Here is a 16590-nt window from a genome sequence, read left to right on the forward strand (position 1 = left end):
AGGTATGTCTCTACATTTGCGCTGGGAAGCAAATTTTATCTTCATCTGAGACTGTTTTCCCCTTTTCGTATTTTGTGGATTTTTGCATTTAGCTCTGCTTTCACCCATTTGACCACTACCTCCTTGCCCAAGTAGGCATCCTGTAGAGCAGGTGTCCCCAAACTACGGCCCGCGGGCCGCATGCGGCCCCCTGAGGCCATTTATCCGCCCCCCTGCCGCACTTCAGGAAGGGGCACCTCTTTCATTGGTGGTCAGTGAGAGGAGCACAGTATGTGGCGGCCCTCCAACGGTCTGAGGGACAGTGAACTGGCCCCCTGTATAAAAAGTTTGGGGATGCCTGCTGTAGAGCACATTTAAACTTGGTGTTCTTTAACATTTTATAAATGGTTATACATTTCATTGTTTAAGAATTTTTTAATGAAATTTTGAAGTACATACATAGCCCTTGCAGCACTGCCATAGTACACTTTAAAAAATTATTTATATTAATTGTATTATTTGTACTGTTAAAAGGCAGTACAAAGCAGATAATATGGTATAGTTCAGAAACAGACCTAAGTTTATACAGTCATGTGCCACTTAAGAGGGTTATGTTCTGAAAAATGTGCCGTTCAGACAATTACATTGTTGTGCACACATCACAGAGTATATTTACACAAACTAAAATGGGATAACCTAGTGCACAAGTATACTATATGGTATAGCCTGTTGGTCTTAGGCTATAAAACTGTGACATTGTGTTAACTATACTGACAGCTGAGGCAGTTGTAACACAATGGTAAGTATTTGTGTAAGTAAACATATCTAAGCATAGAAGTGGTACAGTAAAAATAGAGTATAAAAGATAAAACATGGTATACATGTGTGGGGTACTTGCCATGAATGGCATTTGCAGGACTGGAAATTGCTCTGGGTGAGTTAGTGAGTGAATGTAAAGGCCTAGGACATGACTATTCTATTTTATAAACTTGTACTTTAGACTTTACAAACACTTAGGCTATACCAAGTTTATAAAAACATTTTACCTTTCTTTAATAATAAATTAACCTTAGTTTGTTATAACTTTTACTTGTAAACTTTACAATTTTTAAAAACATTTTGACTCTTGTAACATCACTTAGCACAAAACACAAACACGCTGCACAGGTGTACGAAAATATTTTCTTTCTTTATATCCTTATTCAGTAAGATTTTTTCTGTTTTTAACATTTTTTATGTTTTCCTTTTTAAACTTTTAAATTAAAAACTAGGAACAAACACATAAATTAACCTGTGCCTAAACAGGGTCAGAATCATTGGTATCACTATTTTCTACCTTTACATTTTGTCCCACTGGAAAGTCTTGAGAGGCAATAGCACATACACAACTGTCACTGCCTATGATAACAATTCCTTCTTCTGAAGTACCTCCTGAGGAACCTGCCTGAGGCTATTTTATAATTAACTTATTTTAAAAAAGTAAGTACAAGTATACTCTAAAATAATGATAAAGCGTATAGTATAATAAATATGTAAACTAGTAACAGTCATTTGCCACCATTTTCAAGGATTATGCTATACATAATTGTACGTGCTATACTTTTATATGACTGGACTGGCAGCATAGTGGGTTTATTTACACCAGTATCACCATGTGAGTGATTTGTTATGATAGTTATAAGGTCACTAGGCAGTAAGAATTTTTCAGGTTTATCAAAATCTTAGGAGACCGCTGTTGTATATACAGTCATTGTTGATCAAAACATTGTTCTACGGTGCATGACTTCATGAGGATTTTAATGGATCACAAAGGCAATGTTTTAAATCAAGGCGTAAAACAAGTTATTCATTAAACGATATTGGGAAAATAGACTATTTGGAAAAAAGCATTATGTCTTTTTTTAATGTCCAAATTAAGTTGGATGAATTTTTCTTCTTTTTTTAATACATAAAACATTTAATACATGCTACAAATTTTTTTTTAAATAGTAAAACCCTAGGGAGTTTTGGAAAATAATCTTAATATCAAGAGGGCTTTTTAAGGTATGGCACAATATTCATAAAGGAAAACATTGGTAAATTCCAGTACATGAATTTAAAACTTGTTCATGACAGAAATGAACAACAACAGCCCCTTTCTGTCCAATACAAGATGCATCATAAACAAAATCAAAATCCAGTTGGGGAAAATATTTTGTCCAAAATATCACCAAACTTCATTCACTTAGAAAAATACTAGCAGGACAGATTGTGAAAAACATCAAGAAACTTCACTTTTACTAATAGAAAGTCACACAAGATGTACAAATATACAAGGTTCATATCTGTAGAAATTGGTTTAACGATGCTAACTATATAATATATATGACTATACAAGAGAAGTGACAAATTTGTTGGTGAAGACACTGAGAGATTTATGAAGAGAATTGGGTTAATAATTTAATTATGAAGTCATAAACCAGTAAAGTATATTTCCGTATACGTACCATACATACTTGTATACAGAAATTCTTTTAGTATGTATATAGAAAAATATATGTAGGATATAACTGAATTCTTCACAGAATAGTGGTTTATCTCTTAGGGATAGGGATAATCATGGACTATGTTTTTTACATTACGTGGTCTGAAATTTTGAATCTTTATAAAAAGTAAAATGGGTGAATTGCAGAAGGAATTGTTTAAACTTTAAAGATTTTATGTTACAGTTACCTGAAATACCGGTTTCTTGAACTTTTCTAATTAATAGTTTTATCAAAATGAAGGAAATTATGGAATATGTTTCTTATAATATCTTGGTTCTTACTTTTCCTGAATAAATTTACATCTTCAAAAAGCAAAAACTCAAGTAATTCAAAAATTTACAGAGCCTAATTCTCAAGTTTGTAATGGAGCAATGTTAATAAACAGTTTGAAAATCATCTTGTAAATAATCTTAAAGTTGAAACTCTAGCAAGTTGTAGGCTCATCTTATAAATTTGAGCAAATGTGTGCTGAATATAGAGCTGTGTAAAGTTAGGTCATCAGAAATTTGTGTCAGTATTATTTTTTGCTTTTTAGATGAATTAGCTGAATGTAAGGAAGAGTTTTATGAATAGGCATTTTGCATTAAACAGGTGGAATTTCTTATGATACATTTTTACGTAATAATGATAGCTTCAAAAAATTGCAGGTTGTTCTGGAACTAAAATATATATAAGTACTTTTTAAAAAAAAATTCTAGTTGTATGACATCGTGACTCCTGAGCAGCATTTTAATAGGCATGAAATCTTTTAAATTTATCATAAATTTGTATGTGCAGATTTAAAATTTATACCTGGGGATTTTCATACCACACAACTTATGTCAGATATCATTGAATATATAATTGTTTCTACATTTCACATTATGGTGTACTTTGAGATTGTATTATAAATCTTGCATGAGTATAAGTTATTGCACCATGTTGCTAACATTGATTTACCTTAGTTCCTGTTACTCTAATATGAATGCAGTGTTTCCAAACCAGCCACCTAATGTAGCAGGTGCTTAGACATGACTGTTTTGTAAGTGCATGTTTTATATTCAGTTGTAAAAGCTTTGTAGGAAAAACTGTTTTTCAATAGAAAATTTCAGTGGGTTTTTTTTTTCTTTCGTTGACATACTTATATTTTTTATTAGTTTTACATTAAACATTTTATAGTAGTTGATTATTTGATGTAATTTGAAAATAGCATCATACTTTACACATGCAAAATTATTCTTATTAAAGATTAACAGTTACTATATATACCATTTGTAAATGAACAGTAATTAAAATGAAATAAAATATATTTAGCATATTGATCCTAATTTAGACGTTGATTCAGAAGTTAAAACCAGGATCTTGAAATATCTTGGGATTGCCATCTTAAACAGCAATGGTCATTGTATTGTAAACAAGTAGAAATATTTCTTTTAATCAAATATTGGCCATTAGTGAAATAGCTCTATTTTATTATGAGAAATTATTCTTATTTTCTTTTTAAAGGAATTTCCAATTACTAGTCTGATTGTAGAAGTAAAAAACCATCAAAAGTAAATTGTAAATTATAATTACAAATAGTAAATTGATAATTAACCAAAAACCAAATGGATAGCGGTCTTCAGTTGTGTTTAGCTATTTTAACTTTAATGTTAGGCACTATGAAATTTAATTTTTTCTTCAGAAATGTTTAATGTCTTATATTCCAATATTTTTAATCGTTTTAGGCTGCAGTTCATGGAGCTCGTTTCAAAGGGCAAGATCTAAAACTGGCATGGAATAAACCAGTAACTAATATTTCAGCTGTTGAAACAGAAGAAGTTGAGCCTGATGAAGAAGAAGTATGTTATATTTTTTCCACTTATTTTTACCCTTAATCATTCATAGCTTTTATATAAAATGTGATTTTTTTATTATGGCTGTGATTTTAACATAAAACTTTTATTCCTGACCCATAGTCCAGGCAAGGGATATCAGATAAATGCAAACAACTTTAAATTTTAACTGGATAATGAAGAAAAACTGTGGATTGCTAATTCAAAAAGAATATATGAAAATTATGTATATACTCTACCCTTAGAAATAATAATTATTCATTAGATTTTTATCCACAGGAAATCTTGTAATATTTTAAGTTTTAGGGTAATCTCTTCTCAGTTGCTTTATTAACATTTCAGCTTTCCTTTATTTTAATTCATATATCATTTTAGTCATTAGAATGAATGCCTGTTATATGGTAGATAATGTCTTAGGCACAAAAATGAATAAGACACGGTCCCTATCATCAAGGAGCTTATAATCTGAAAAGGCGGGTGGTGACAGACACATAAGAAACTAGTTACAATAAAAGGCAGACTGATAATACTGAATAAAGATTTGAACAACATGCTCTGGAAACTCAGAGGAAGGAGTGATTGTTTCCTTCCCAGAAAATTTTAAAGGAGGTATTGACAGTGGAACTGGGCCCTAAGTGATAAAATAGCTTTCATAATTTAGCACTGGAGCTGGGATTATAATTGAGAGGTATTTTAGAGGGATAAGCGTCAGGAAAAGTGGAAGTACATTTTTCTTTGAGTAACACCAGTTAGTCTGATGGCTAAGAGGTGTGAACCAGTGAAGTGGTAGAGAGCCCTTTGAAACCAAAAACTTAAAAGTAAGCAACTCTTATTCAATTACGAAATAAGCTTTAGGAGAAAGTGTAAGTTAAGAAATAAAGGTAAGGTGGGAAAACTAAATGATTCCATGTTTTACCTTCATAATGGCACACTTCATTTTGTTTGAAGAGCATTTCAAGGCTGTTATACATATCCATAGTCAAATGCAAGAATAAAAATGTATATTTTGAAACTCATACACATGATTTGTCATTTTATATTTTAGATTATACCTTTGTCCTTCCATGAGTTTGAATTGAATGGGGAGAAAAGCAGGAGAGCTCCTGGTATTAGGTATTTTGAAAAGTTTGAAATAGCAGTCTGAGAAGTGTTTATGAAGGGAATGGGGAAAAGAAAGGAATGCAATAATAGAAAATGTTTGTTGCATACAGCAGAAAATAAATACAAATATAAATCTTGGTAGAATTTTATACAAGTTATTGGTTGATTTCAGTATTCAAGGTTAGGAGCGTAAATTAGAGAAAACTTGTTGTTTTCTTTTTTTAAAAGTTTGACCAATATTTTAAAGTTACAGAAGATGGTGTAATTTGCTAAAGAGAGGCAGGAAAAAATGGCATGTACAAAGGCTTAATTTGATATTTGTTTAGTGCCTGTTTCATGCAAGCAAATAGAATAGGTCGTACAGAGAAACCATTGAATGGTTACATGTTGCCTTTCTTTGTTTTGTGAATGTTCTAGCTATAAAAATACCTTTTGTATTCAACTCTGTTGAGAGAGATCAGTATTTAAAAGTGTCACCTTTTTTTCTTTTCTTTTTTTTTTTTTTTTTTTTTTGGGTAAATTCCTAAATACATTTTAACCTAAAGTTTCAGGAAGAGTCTTTGGTGGATGACTCATTACTTCAAGATGATGATGAAGAAGAAGAGGACAATGAATCTCGTTCTTGGAGAAGATGATTTGACTGATCATTGATCTACATATGCTAGAACTCTATCTGTGTTTCATTAGTATTATCTAATGTACTTTTACATATTTGTAAAAACAATTTTTGGTAAAATGTGATGAAGATGGATTTCACAATTAGACGAAAAAGAAGAAAACTACCTTCTGATCTTGTATTTTGAAAGATTGATGTTTGCATTTTATTTCAGTAAACAGTTGCTAAAGACATCACACTAGAAATATATGCAATGTTTTTATTACATACTTATACTGGACATTACAGAATTCTTTGGGTTCTTTGTAATTTAATGAATAGGTCTGAAAACTTATGACCAATACTTGTTATAACTTAGAGGATTTTGTTTTATTCCAAATAAGGAATGAATTTGCATTTAAAAATCTTAATGAATGTTTTCAAAAATGAATAGATAACATAGTACTCTAACTGAAGTCTCCAAGTTATGTATTATAATTACATAGTAGTATGCTTAGGCTTTACTATGTATTAGCCTTTTGTTGGACTGTGTATGTATTTTACCATATGGGTTTTAATGATAATGGTGTATGACTGCTTTACATGAGTCCTTATGCATCCGGATGTTATAATAAAGTGGAATGGTCTCTTAAAAAAAAAAAAAAAAAAGAAAAGAAAAAAAAAAGCAATGACAAAAAAAAAAAAAAAGCCGAGACAATGTTCCTTGATTTAAAAAAAGAAAAAAAAGAAAAAAGAAAAGAGAAAAGATAAGAAAAAAATTAAAATAGACCATTCCAGATGGTGATCTACCCTTCCCCCCAATTATCACAAAAAGAGCTATAATCACTAACTTATTCTTAATAATAATGGTTACTGGTACCCTTACAATAATGTACAATCCAATGTTTAAAAATTATACCACTTAAGTTCGGTTTGATCCTATAAATTTTCAACAAATGTCTTAAAATTTAAAAGCAGGCTGATTAGTTTGGAACCAGACTACAAGTAGAGCTAACATTTGGTGAATAAGAAAACATCACATTACATTTTGGATGTATGAAAGAAAACTTGACCATTTGAAGATATATGAATAAAGAAATGTACTATAGATACTACTTTAGGAAAACACTGTTTGGTAAGTGTTTCAGTCTGATATTTTAAGTGTGTATTTCCTATGCTTGTATAAAAATCTTTGATGTTTGCAACAATACTGTGATTCTTTTAAGTGGATTTCTTTTGCAAGTGAACATGATCATTGAAAGTTGATGTAGCAGTTTCCAGGAAATAAATGCATCTTTGTAGAATGGGGGTGGGGGATTACATATTTATATTTTAAAATTCATCATTTCGATTGCAAGTGTTTCTGCCTCTCGAGATTATAGTGATAATATTAAAAAATCACATTTAAAAAATTACTTTCTTCCATATTGGGGTCTTCGCAATCAAAAGCTATTGTTCCACTACCACCATAGTCTTCTGCCATTGGAGTAACTTAAGGATGCTGTTTGTTTCTCTTCTTCCCCATACACCCCTAGTTGGGGTTGAAGTTGTGTATATTTTCTTGATGGTAACACTATTTCATAGGAACGCTTTGGCTTGCAATTTGTGTATACGTTTATGTTTAAAATTTCAAAATCAGATTTCAGTTGTCAAAATAGTGACTTTGCTCAAAAAGTCATTATTTTTACTTCTGTAGTTAAATCAAAGATCTATTTTTATGTAGTCTCTTGTATGTTGACTATGTGCTATTCTGATTCATTAGGTAAGTTTGTTTTCTTTTCTTTTTAGTAGTCGTGAAAGGTGCCAAATTGGCAGAGGCTCACGTTTCTTCTCTTTACACCAAACAGGTATTATAAAGAAAGTAAATCTTTCAAAGGCCAGTTATATCTCCATGCTGATACTTGGCTTTATAATTTGACTAGTATGTTTCAGCCTGATATTTCAAAAATTATGACAATTCCCTTATAATGTAACTGAAAACACATATTCTATTTCAGTCCATGAATAGATAATCAGTTTTTCTAGCCTAAAATTTCCAAGTAATTTAGAACCTAAAATGTTTTAAGCCATGTTATTTTGAATGAATCAGAAGACAAATATGTTTCAGTTTGGTTCCAAAGAATGGGGATTAAATCTTACCAAGATTAATTAGATTTACAGGTATATTATTTATAGTATTAATATGATTCTAATTATAAATATTAGTATTAAGTTGCTACTGAATTTTTTACTTTTTATAAATACTAGCATTCTGTGTGTACTTTCATATTAGGAAGGAGTTACTAATTCTCGTTTTACAGATAAGGAAACTTAGATGAATAGAGATAGAATGATTTACCCAGTCATAGCTAGTGGGTGAAAATAGTACATTTGAATGCAGGCATTCTGATTTCAATGCCAACTTTTTTTTTTTTTTTTTTTAACTCTATGTTGTTGCTGTTTTCCTAAGTAATGATGGAGTGGAACATCAGATTGTGTTTATACTAAATATGGTAGTTCTTGCCTCAAAGGTACTATACAAAATTAGTAGACTTCTTGGTCCTTCGCCAGTTCATACTTACACCCTCCCTTTTAATACAGCACTTTGTTCATATCTCTGTTACAGTACTTACATTGTAATATAATTTAACTGGTTTATGTCTGTCTTCCCCACTAGATTACAAGCTCCTCTAGGAAGGGGGACCATGTCTTATTCATCGTTTTATTTCTAGTGCTTATCACAAAGCTAGGCTTATATTGGGCACTCCGATGTTTGTTGGATGAGTTAATGAATGAATGCATATTTAAGTCTCCAATCATAGAGTGACAATTACCTCCCTTGTTAATTCTTATCAATTTTCCAAAAATCTCTTGAAAGATCTCCTCAGTCACTGGGAGCATTTTGCTAAGCAATTGATACAGTTCAAGTTTGTCACCAGTGGGGTTACAAGTACTGATGGAGGTATACACATGTAGTCTTAGTGGAATTTTCACAACATTTAGTAAGACATTAATATTTTCCAGTAATAAATGTAGTCTGTTTCAGAGGTAAAATAACACTTTTGGTTTCTATCAGTGTGTATGATTAGAAATGCTAAGAGCCACCAATCTAGTCCATGCCACTAATTTTTATATCCAAAGGTGACCTAGTTGTAGAATACTAGACAAAGTCTGTAAGAGATTTAGCTTTTGGTCCCAATTCTGCAACTAATTCTGTGGCCTTAGACAAGTCTCTTGCCTTATCCAGTGTTGTTTCCTTGTCTGTAAAATAAAGAGTTGGACTAGATGATTTCTAAGATTCGTTTTACATCTATTGTTACCCTGGTGCTATATTAGTGTTTGATACAAAACAATTTAATGTATCTAAGACAGTTCCTATCTATTATCGTTGTTGTTTTCTGTCATTTTATTAATGGAAACAACTTGGATTTGGTTATGGTAATTTATATGATGCCTCTTGGTACAGTTTTGTATTTAATATTCCTACATGCTTACATTTGCCAGCACAAATTACATTTAAGCCTATAAAATAGAGATGAACTTCTGTATTCACTAGCACTTCCTTTTCCCAGTTGTAACTTTTTATTTTCCTTCTAAATTCAGAGTTTGAACATAGAAATACTTGCTAGTAATGCAGATACAGTCCGTTCTCTCAACAATATGGATTTACATTCTCCTTTCCATCTCAGTTTACTCTTTAAAAAACAAAAACAGTATGCTACCTAAAACTAAACACACATTTTTAATTCTGCAGCTCTCCTAACAAGATTCTTTTGCTTTAGTACAGACCTGGGCTGCAGGCTGAGTGGGGAATTGGAAAAGGATTGAGGACAGCAATATAGGTAGCCTCTTCATACAGGAAAAAATTGAGGAACATTGTGTATTACTGGTTAAAAGATTGATTAGGATTATCTCAAGGGATGGTTAAGTTGTCGTTTTACATATTTCACCCAGTATTTTGTATTGCTACTTAAGCAGTGTTGTTTTAAATGTTATTGGATAACTGTAACATATCAAATTAAATTTTATATTTAACTGATACCCAAGCATTTGATGAAAACGTTGCAAGAATGAGAAAGTATTCCATAGCTTTTGTTTTATTGTGATACGGTTGAATGTGACAACTAATAGTTTAAAGATAGGACTTCAGTGTTTCAGTTGATTTCCTGTAGAAAGTGTGACTACGTTTAATTGAAAGAAATGTCTTCTTACTAGAACTGATTTTGGGGGACTCATATAAAGAGTTTCAACCACTCTTACTTGGAATACTAACCATTGGCTCTAAGGGTTCAAAAAGGAAGCAGCAGTTGCTTGTTTGGTATGTTGAAATATATCACTGGCTATTTTAGAGTAAAGAGCAAAGTTTCAATATGTTTTCTTTCTTTTCCCCCCTTAACCACAATGTAGATTGATAGAAAACTAGTTTTAGTTCTTCTAGAATTTAGATAAATGTTGTAAGCTCCACCCAAAACAGAAACAGACACACACAAACACACAGACACACACACTCTGTTACAAAAGTCTGTTAGCCGTTTAAAAGAAAAATTTCCTGCATGAAACTTTGGCTTAGTTAACTTTTTGGTCTTTCTCTTGGAGCTTTTCCTGTTCTTACAAAATAGTATAAATTAAAAATGGAAATTTAATGGAGAACTAAATTACTAGTTTACGATATTTGTGCAACAAGAAGAAAATTTCCTTTTCCCAGATCTCAGGAACTACCTTGTTCCTGTTAACTTCTTGAGCTGGCTAATTGCTCTAAGGTATGTATACAGGCCTTTGGAGAAGAGCAGTCTTAAATTTTTCCTTTCTGATGATTATATACCTATCAGATGACAAGAGATAATTTTCCAAAGTTGCTACCTAAAAATCCTAGGAAAGAAACTTTGGTGAACATGACTGCCATTGCCAATAATTGCTAATGAAAAACATCACGCTTAATAGAAAAACACCTAATTTGGTAATAACTTTCTTGAAGTTTATCCATATCATGTGCTTGTTACTTAATGTAATTTAAAGGATTTTAAAATTCTACTTTTTTTGTATCCACTTTTTATACTTGGTGCTTCCTAAATTCTTGCCTCACTGTTTATTTCATCCTGTATTCATTTTCCCATCATCCACAATTAGCCTTTCCTTGTATACCAGGCACTGTCTGATTTCCATGTGTACCTTTTATTTTTGCTGTGGGCCTTTGTGCTTAGTATAGCATTTTACTTCACATAGTGTGATTAACGAAGTGATTATCATACGGAGTTTAAGGAAGTGAGATCTTGTAATTACTTTGAAATCTTTGAGAAAGCTTAAGAAAATTGTTTCTGCTTTCATTTTTATTTACAACGTCTTGTAATTTGTTATTTCTTAAAATTTCTCTGCCTACCCACATCTCTATGAAAGTTTTCCCTATGATCAGTTACTAGTTTTTGTAATGAAAACTTCAGATCGTAAGATATGTTGAGTGCTGTGATCTTCTGCAGTTTAATGTTTGAAGGAAGCATGAAGCTTTGTGTAATTTGCCTGCAACTTTGATTTTGATTCCTTTCCCAAATAGTTTTTTTTAAATGTTTAGAAAAGTTGGAGGTCAATTTATGATGTGATTCAAGTTTTAGATTTATTTGCTGTTTTCAAAGTTTTTTTTTTTAATAGTCTTCTCTTTTTCCAGCAGAGAGAGATCATCATTGCCTGAATTTAGCTTTGTGACTGCGAGAACAAGACCAGTTCCTGTCTGGAGACGACTGTTATAATAATACCATCCTATTATTTTATGTTCACTCTTTATCAATTTGAACAGATGTTTACATGTACTATAATTAGCATTTTATCTCTACAGTTCTCTAAGAGTACATCTGAGTTTAAAGTGTATCTGAATGTGTGCTCTGACTTTATTCTTAAATGTTTTCTCCCCGTACTTTATAGCCATTTATTTTTTAAACACCTTAAGAATGAAAAAATTCTCTTGGATGACATATATTCAGTCTGAGCCAAATTGAGGATTGTGTCTAGGAAATCTGTAAAGCCATGCTAACTGTGTTCTTTAGCATGAACAATTTAAAATGAAAATGAATTAAAAAGTTAAACATGAGTTTGGTTTTAATTTTGGGGGGTCTTAAGATATATTTCTGGGAGTAGGATAGCCACTTGAAATAATTTTGAATCGATGATAAGGTACTTTTTTATGTACTGTAATAGCTTGTGCATTTCTTCTAAATATACTTTCTGATGTTGTTGTTAAGGCCATTTACCCAAATATTTTTTTAAAAAAATTCTTAGCTCTTCAAAGCCAACAATGAAAATAATTTTCTTCCAAGCGACAAATGATGATCTGTGGATTATAAATATTTTAAAAATCTATTAAATGTCTTAACATAATTTTTTCAACTTTCAATCAAGACATCAAAGACGATTTTTAAAGCAAGTGGAAATAGTGTTGTGTGCCTAACATTGGTAAAGACTGGTTTTTAACCATTTTAAGAAGTGTATGTCCAAATCGTTTATAAACAGTATGGCTTAATATGGCTTAGAATTACTTATAAAGAATATGTTTAAATCTCATCCTAAATATGTACCCACAATATCTCTTTTATAATGGGCATCATAAGAAATGTTTTAACTTAGTTTCTGAATATTCTTTCATAGGTTCTCAGGAGGCATTTAAGAAGTTGGAAGCATTGCTTGGTAGTAACTATATTAGAAAAGTCCAATTTACACGGATTTTTATTCACCCTTATTTTTTATTTTTATCCAGCCATACTCACTTTGTCACTCCTTTTTTGCGTGAAGCTGAATATTCTGCAAACTTTTTTCCCCTTGAGTATGCGTTGCATTTGTCATCATGAAAAATAAAAAGAATCTAATTAACCCATCAGTCATAATGTAAATTATCTGTTTTGATCCACATTGGTTGGACAGAGCATGGTTAATTCTAGGCTTGGTTAAAGAAAAAGTACGTATTTTGGATAGTCTTCTAATATACTTAGGACGTAGTAGCTTACCAGGCTTTTTTTTTTTTTAATTGTTAAACTTTTGGTTAACATTTACAAACTAGCCACAGGGTGTTCATAAATACTTTCCTAAATTAGCTGAGTATTTTAAATTGTGAACAGAGAATTTTTTGTCCCTACAACAGTGGTTTGCTGCTAGGGTAAAGACGTTTGTCTGAAGACAGTATACTTGGTGTTAACAATATTGATTGGTTAATGGATATATGGACTACATACTACTGCCTGCAACTTTGTCATCCTGGTGTTCTCGTTTGCTTTGGTTTTTCTTTTTTTTTTTTGGTTTTAAAATTGAAAACAAAGCAAAACAAAATTGAAGATGCCATTGAGAATCAGAAGGCAAGATGATTTGATTCTCACTAAGATAACTGTGCTTTTTGAAAATTGCTGTGAGATCTAGTCAGTTACACATTTAAAATTCCCATGTGTTGATTAATTAAAGATAAGGTTTTCATTATTTTCCTAAATAGGATTCTCATGGAGCTATTGTTGATAACTGTACAGAATCACTTTTGTGTAATTGATTGAAGCGATTTACCTCTGCATGATTGCATAATGAAAGCCTTTTATATATCATTATATTTTTCAATATACTTAGATTTTACACTGTTAAGCTGCTCTAGTCATGCTATATTTTTTTTAATAGAGTTTATAAATATTTATGCTGAAAATACAGATCAACTGAATATTTTTGGTCTTGTTTACAAGATAAATCATACTTTAAAATGATACAGGCCCCTCAAGTGTCTTAGGAAAAAGTCATTGGTGCTATGAAACCTTTCAGTATCATTTTTGAACCCATTGTCCAGACTTTGCTAGGTTTTAATCTGATTGCTTGTGATTTATTATAATCTAGCAGCATAATTATAAAAGTGGTCTGTGCTGAGTCGGATAAAGTGCCCAGCCCCATTAGAAACAATCGTAATTTAAGAACATGATGCAGAATGACCACACACTTATTTGTGCCCAGCTTCCCAAAAAGAAAATTGTTAAGAAGGCGGCAGTTAATTTGGCTAGAATCAAAAATTCATTCAGCATAGCTGTTTTCCCTTATTCCAAATGAAAACTTTTCCTAGTACTAAAATATGTAATCCTGCTTTGCTTTCAATTCTCATCTCTCCTTCACTCAACAGGAGGCATCGTAATTCCTAAATATTTACAGAGCAGTTTTTGAATTGTAAAGAGTTGTATTACTGCATTGTAGGTTTTTGCATTGATGTGTCGATTTTTTTGTTTTGTCCCCAAGATTTCCTTCCAGCACCTTAGTGAATGTTCATATGATAAAATGTTTTAAGTATCAGCAAAACATTCATGGATGCCTGCTTTTGATTCTCAGAAGCCTAAACCTGTTTTGGGTCTGACGTTACTTCAGAACATGTTGTCTGGCACAAGAATTCTTCTAATAAGTGATTTATTTTAACTCAATTTCAGTGGACTGTTGAATTGAAAAACACCAAAGGAGTCTTTTCTGGTCTGGAGACTGGATTGTTCCAGGTCTAAATACCTGTGCCCATAAGTATCCCATTTCATGAATATGTGTTGGTTGGCATAGGGAAAACAAAATTCCCTGCTCTTTGAGTGGAGCGAAAGCAGTTGGTTAAGCTGTAGCAGCTTTTCTGTTTATTTTTTTAAAGTAATAATAAAACTTGAACTGAAAAAAGATAAAACTTGAACTAGAAAACTACTCGTACGCTTAGAATGTTTATAGAATTAAATGTTTATGTGGGGTTGTCAACATTTTTTATTATTTATAGTTGAATTTTGTTTGTTATCCATATTGTTTATTTTTATATTTTGAAAAATTTTAAAATAAAATAGTCTTACTAAAAACAATTAACGTTTTAAAATTGTCCTACATCTTGCATCAGTTATACTAATTTAGAAAAAAGTTGCATTCATTAGACATTACATAGTTGAGAATTCTGAAAATGTTTATATGAAGAAATGACTCATTTCATTTTCCCTTCTTTACTCTCCATTTTCAGTTGTATGAAGTCAGTTTTGGCACCAGTGTGTCACCAGCTTAATGACTCCTCCTCTCTCACACAAATCCTCATGACCCTTCCCCCTAATTCCTGACTCCTTTACTGCTTGAAATTTTCTCCTTATGCCACTTGGCAGCCAAAGGTTCTCTTGATCATAAGGGATAAGTATGAAAGTACTATTCTGATGTTAAAGAAGGCATGCCATAGTTTCTGAAATGAAATTAGATATAAAGTGCTTATAATATCAATTCCCAAAGCCATTGAAAGTTTTCAGAACCTCTGTAATTTCCACGGTTTTCATCTGAACCATTTCCCCCCCACCCCGATCTGATTTGGCCTCCTTTTCCAACATTCAGCATGTTCATTTCATATTTAATAATTTTATTGAATGATGAATTTACATTATTTCAATTTTCATTGCACATGTATCTTCTGTCATCTGTAACAGGTGGTGACTTGTGACACTGCTGCAAGAAAATACATTCTCATCAGCAGATACGCAAATTTTGATAAAAATTTAAAAGATCTAGTGAAGCAGAGGACTTTGGTTAATAATGGTACAATTATTTTAAAAAGTTGTATGTGGTGTGTACATACACTCAGACATGTATGGCTATCCCCTGTGGGTGATTTGCAGATAAAGCATGTTGTCAGTCTTAATCTGAAAAGTAGTTCTGCACGAAGAATGAATTTGTCTTTTTTTTTTTTTCAATCACGTAATATTGTGGAGAAGCTAAAAAATTTTTAAAGCACAGTATTGATAGCCTGTCATTTATAAATGATCAGATATTTTTTAAATGGAATTATATGATTTTTACTGCTTTATAGCCTTTTTTCCTTTACGATATTGATACTATTTTTAACAGCCCCTCCATTATTTGAAGATGAATCAATATAATGAATCTATTCTCATTTTGGGAACTTAAGGCCTTTCTACTTTTTAAAAACACCAAAGGTACACAATTATTTTACATTGTGTAAACAATGCTATGAACACCTTTGATTATTCATGATATATTCTCAGAACTTCATGGTCTATATATAGAGTTTTTAAAACTTGTGATACATTTTGAATTTTATCTTTTACAAAGCCAATATGTACAAATATCTAAGTACAAAAATTTAGCTTTGTGAACAGCATAAGCTATTTTCTATGAAATGTAGAACTTAACTAAATTTATTCCATATTCATAACTAACCAAATTATGCCTAATACAGTATTTAAGCTCTGCTGCAGTAGTGATACTGTTAATGGTACTAATACAGTATTTAAGCTCTGCTGCAGTAGTGACACTGTTAATGGTACTTTCCACAAAATTATCAGGATTTTGTATGCCATAGCAGATTTTTTTTCTTGATACTATAGATGTTTTATAAGTTTTCAAGTAACTTTTGTAGTCTCATAATTAGTCTCTTGAAAAGTATGGAAGATAATACTTATTTTTATTAAGTAAGGTAAAGTAAGTGGCAGAATCAGGACTAGAATTTTTATTTCTCAAACTGTATTTCCTATGAGAATTCACAGAGCCGCCAAATAGCAACTCCTAACAAAAAAACTTCCCTATTTTTAATCAACACTTCAACACCTTTTCTCCAGAAAAGCAATTTGTGGTGGTT

General features: G+C 31.4%; 1 protein-coding gene across 22 annotated transcripts in view; it reads left to right on the plus strand.

The window, feature by feature from the left end:
* The window catches only part of RBM26 (RNA binding motif protein 26), a 94849-nt gene extending 82777 nt beyond the window's left edge, over window positions 1-12072 (plus strand). For 12 of the 22 annotated variants that reach the window (XM_074387562.1, XM_074387553.1, XM_074387552.1 and 9 more), the window contains 2 exons: window positions 4211-4324; window positions 5965-12072. In XM_074387562.1, the coding sequence (XP_074243663.1) occupies window positions 4211-4324; window positions 5965-6054 (204 nt within the window). In that variant the 3' untranslated portion in view covers window positions 6055-12072. The remainder of the gene's footprint in view (window positions 1-4210; window positions 4325-5964) is intronic. The other 10 variants (XR_012514322.1, XR_012514325.1, XR_012514324.1 and 7 more) reach the window with 10 other exon arrangements.
* Window positions 12073-16590: the final 4518 nt, after the last annotated feature.

The sequence above is a fragment of the Saimiri boliviensis genome, chromosome 16 (genome assembly GCF_048565385.1).
Source record: "Saimiri boliviensis isolate mSaiBol1 chromosome 16, mSaiBol1.pri, whole genome shotgun sequence".
NCBI lineage: Eukaryota > Metazoa > Chordata > Mammalia > Primates > Cebidae > Saimiri > Saimiri boliviensis.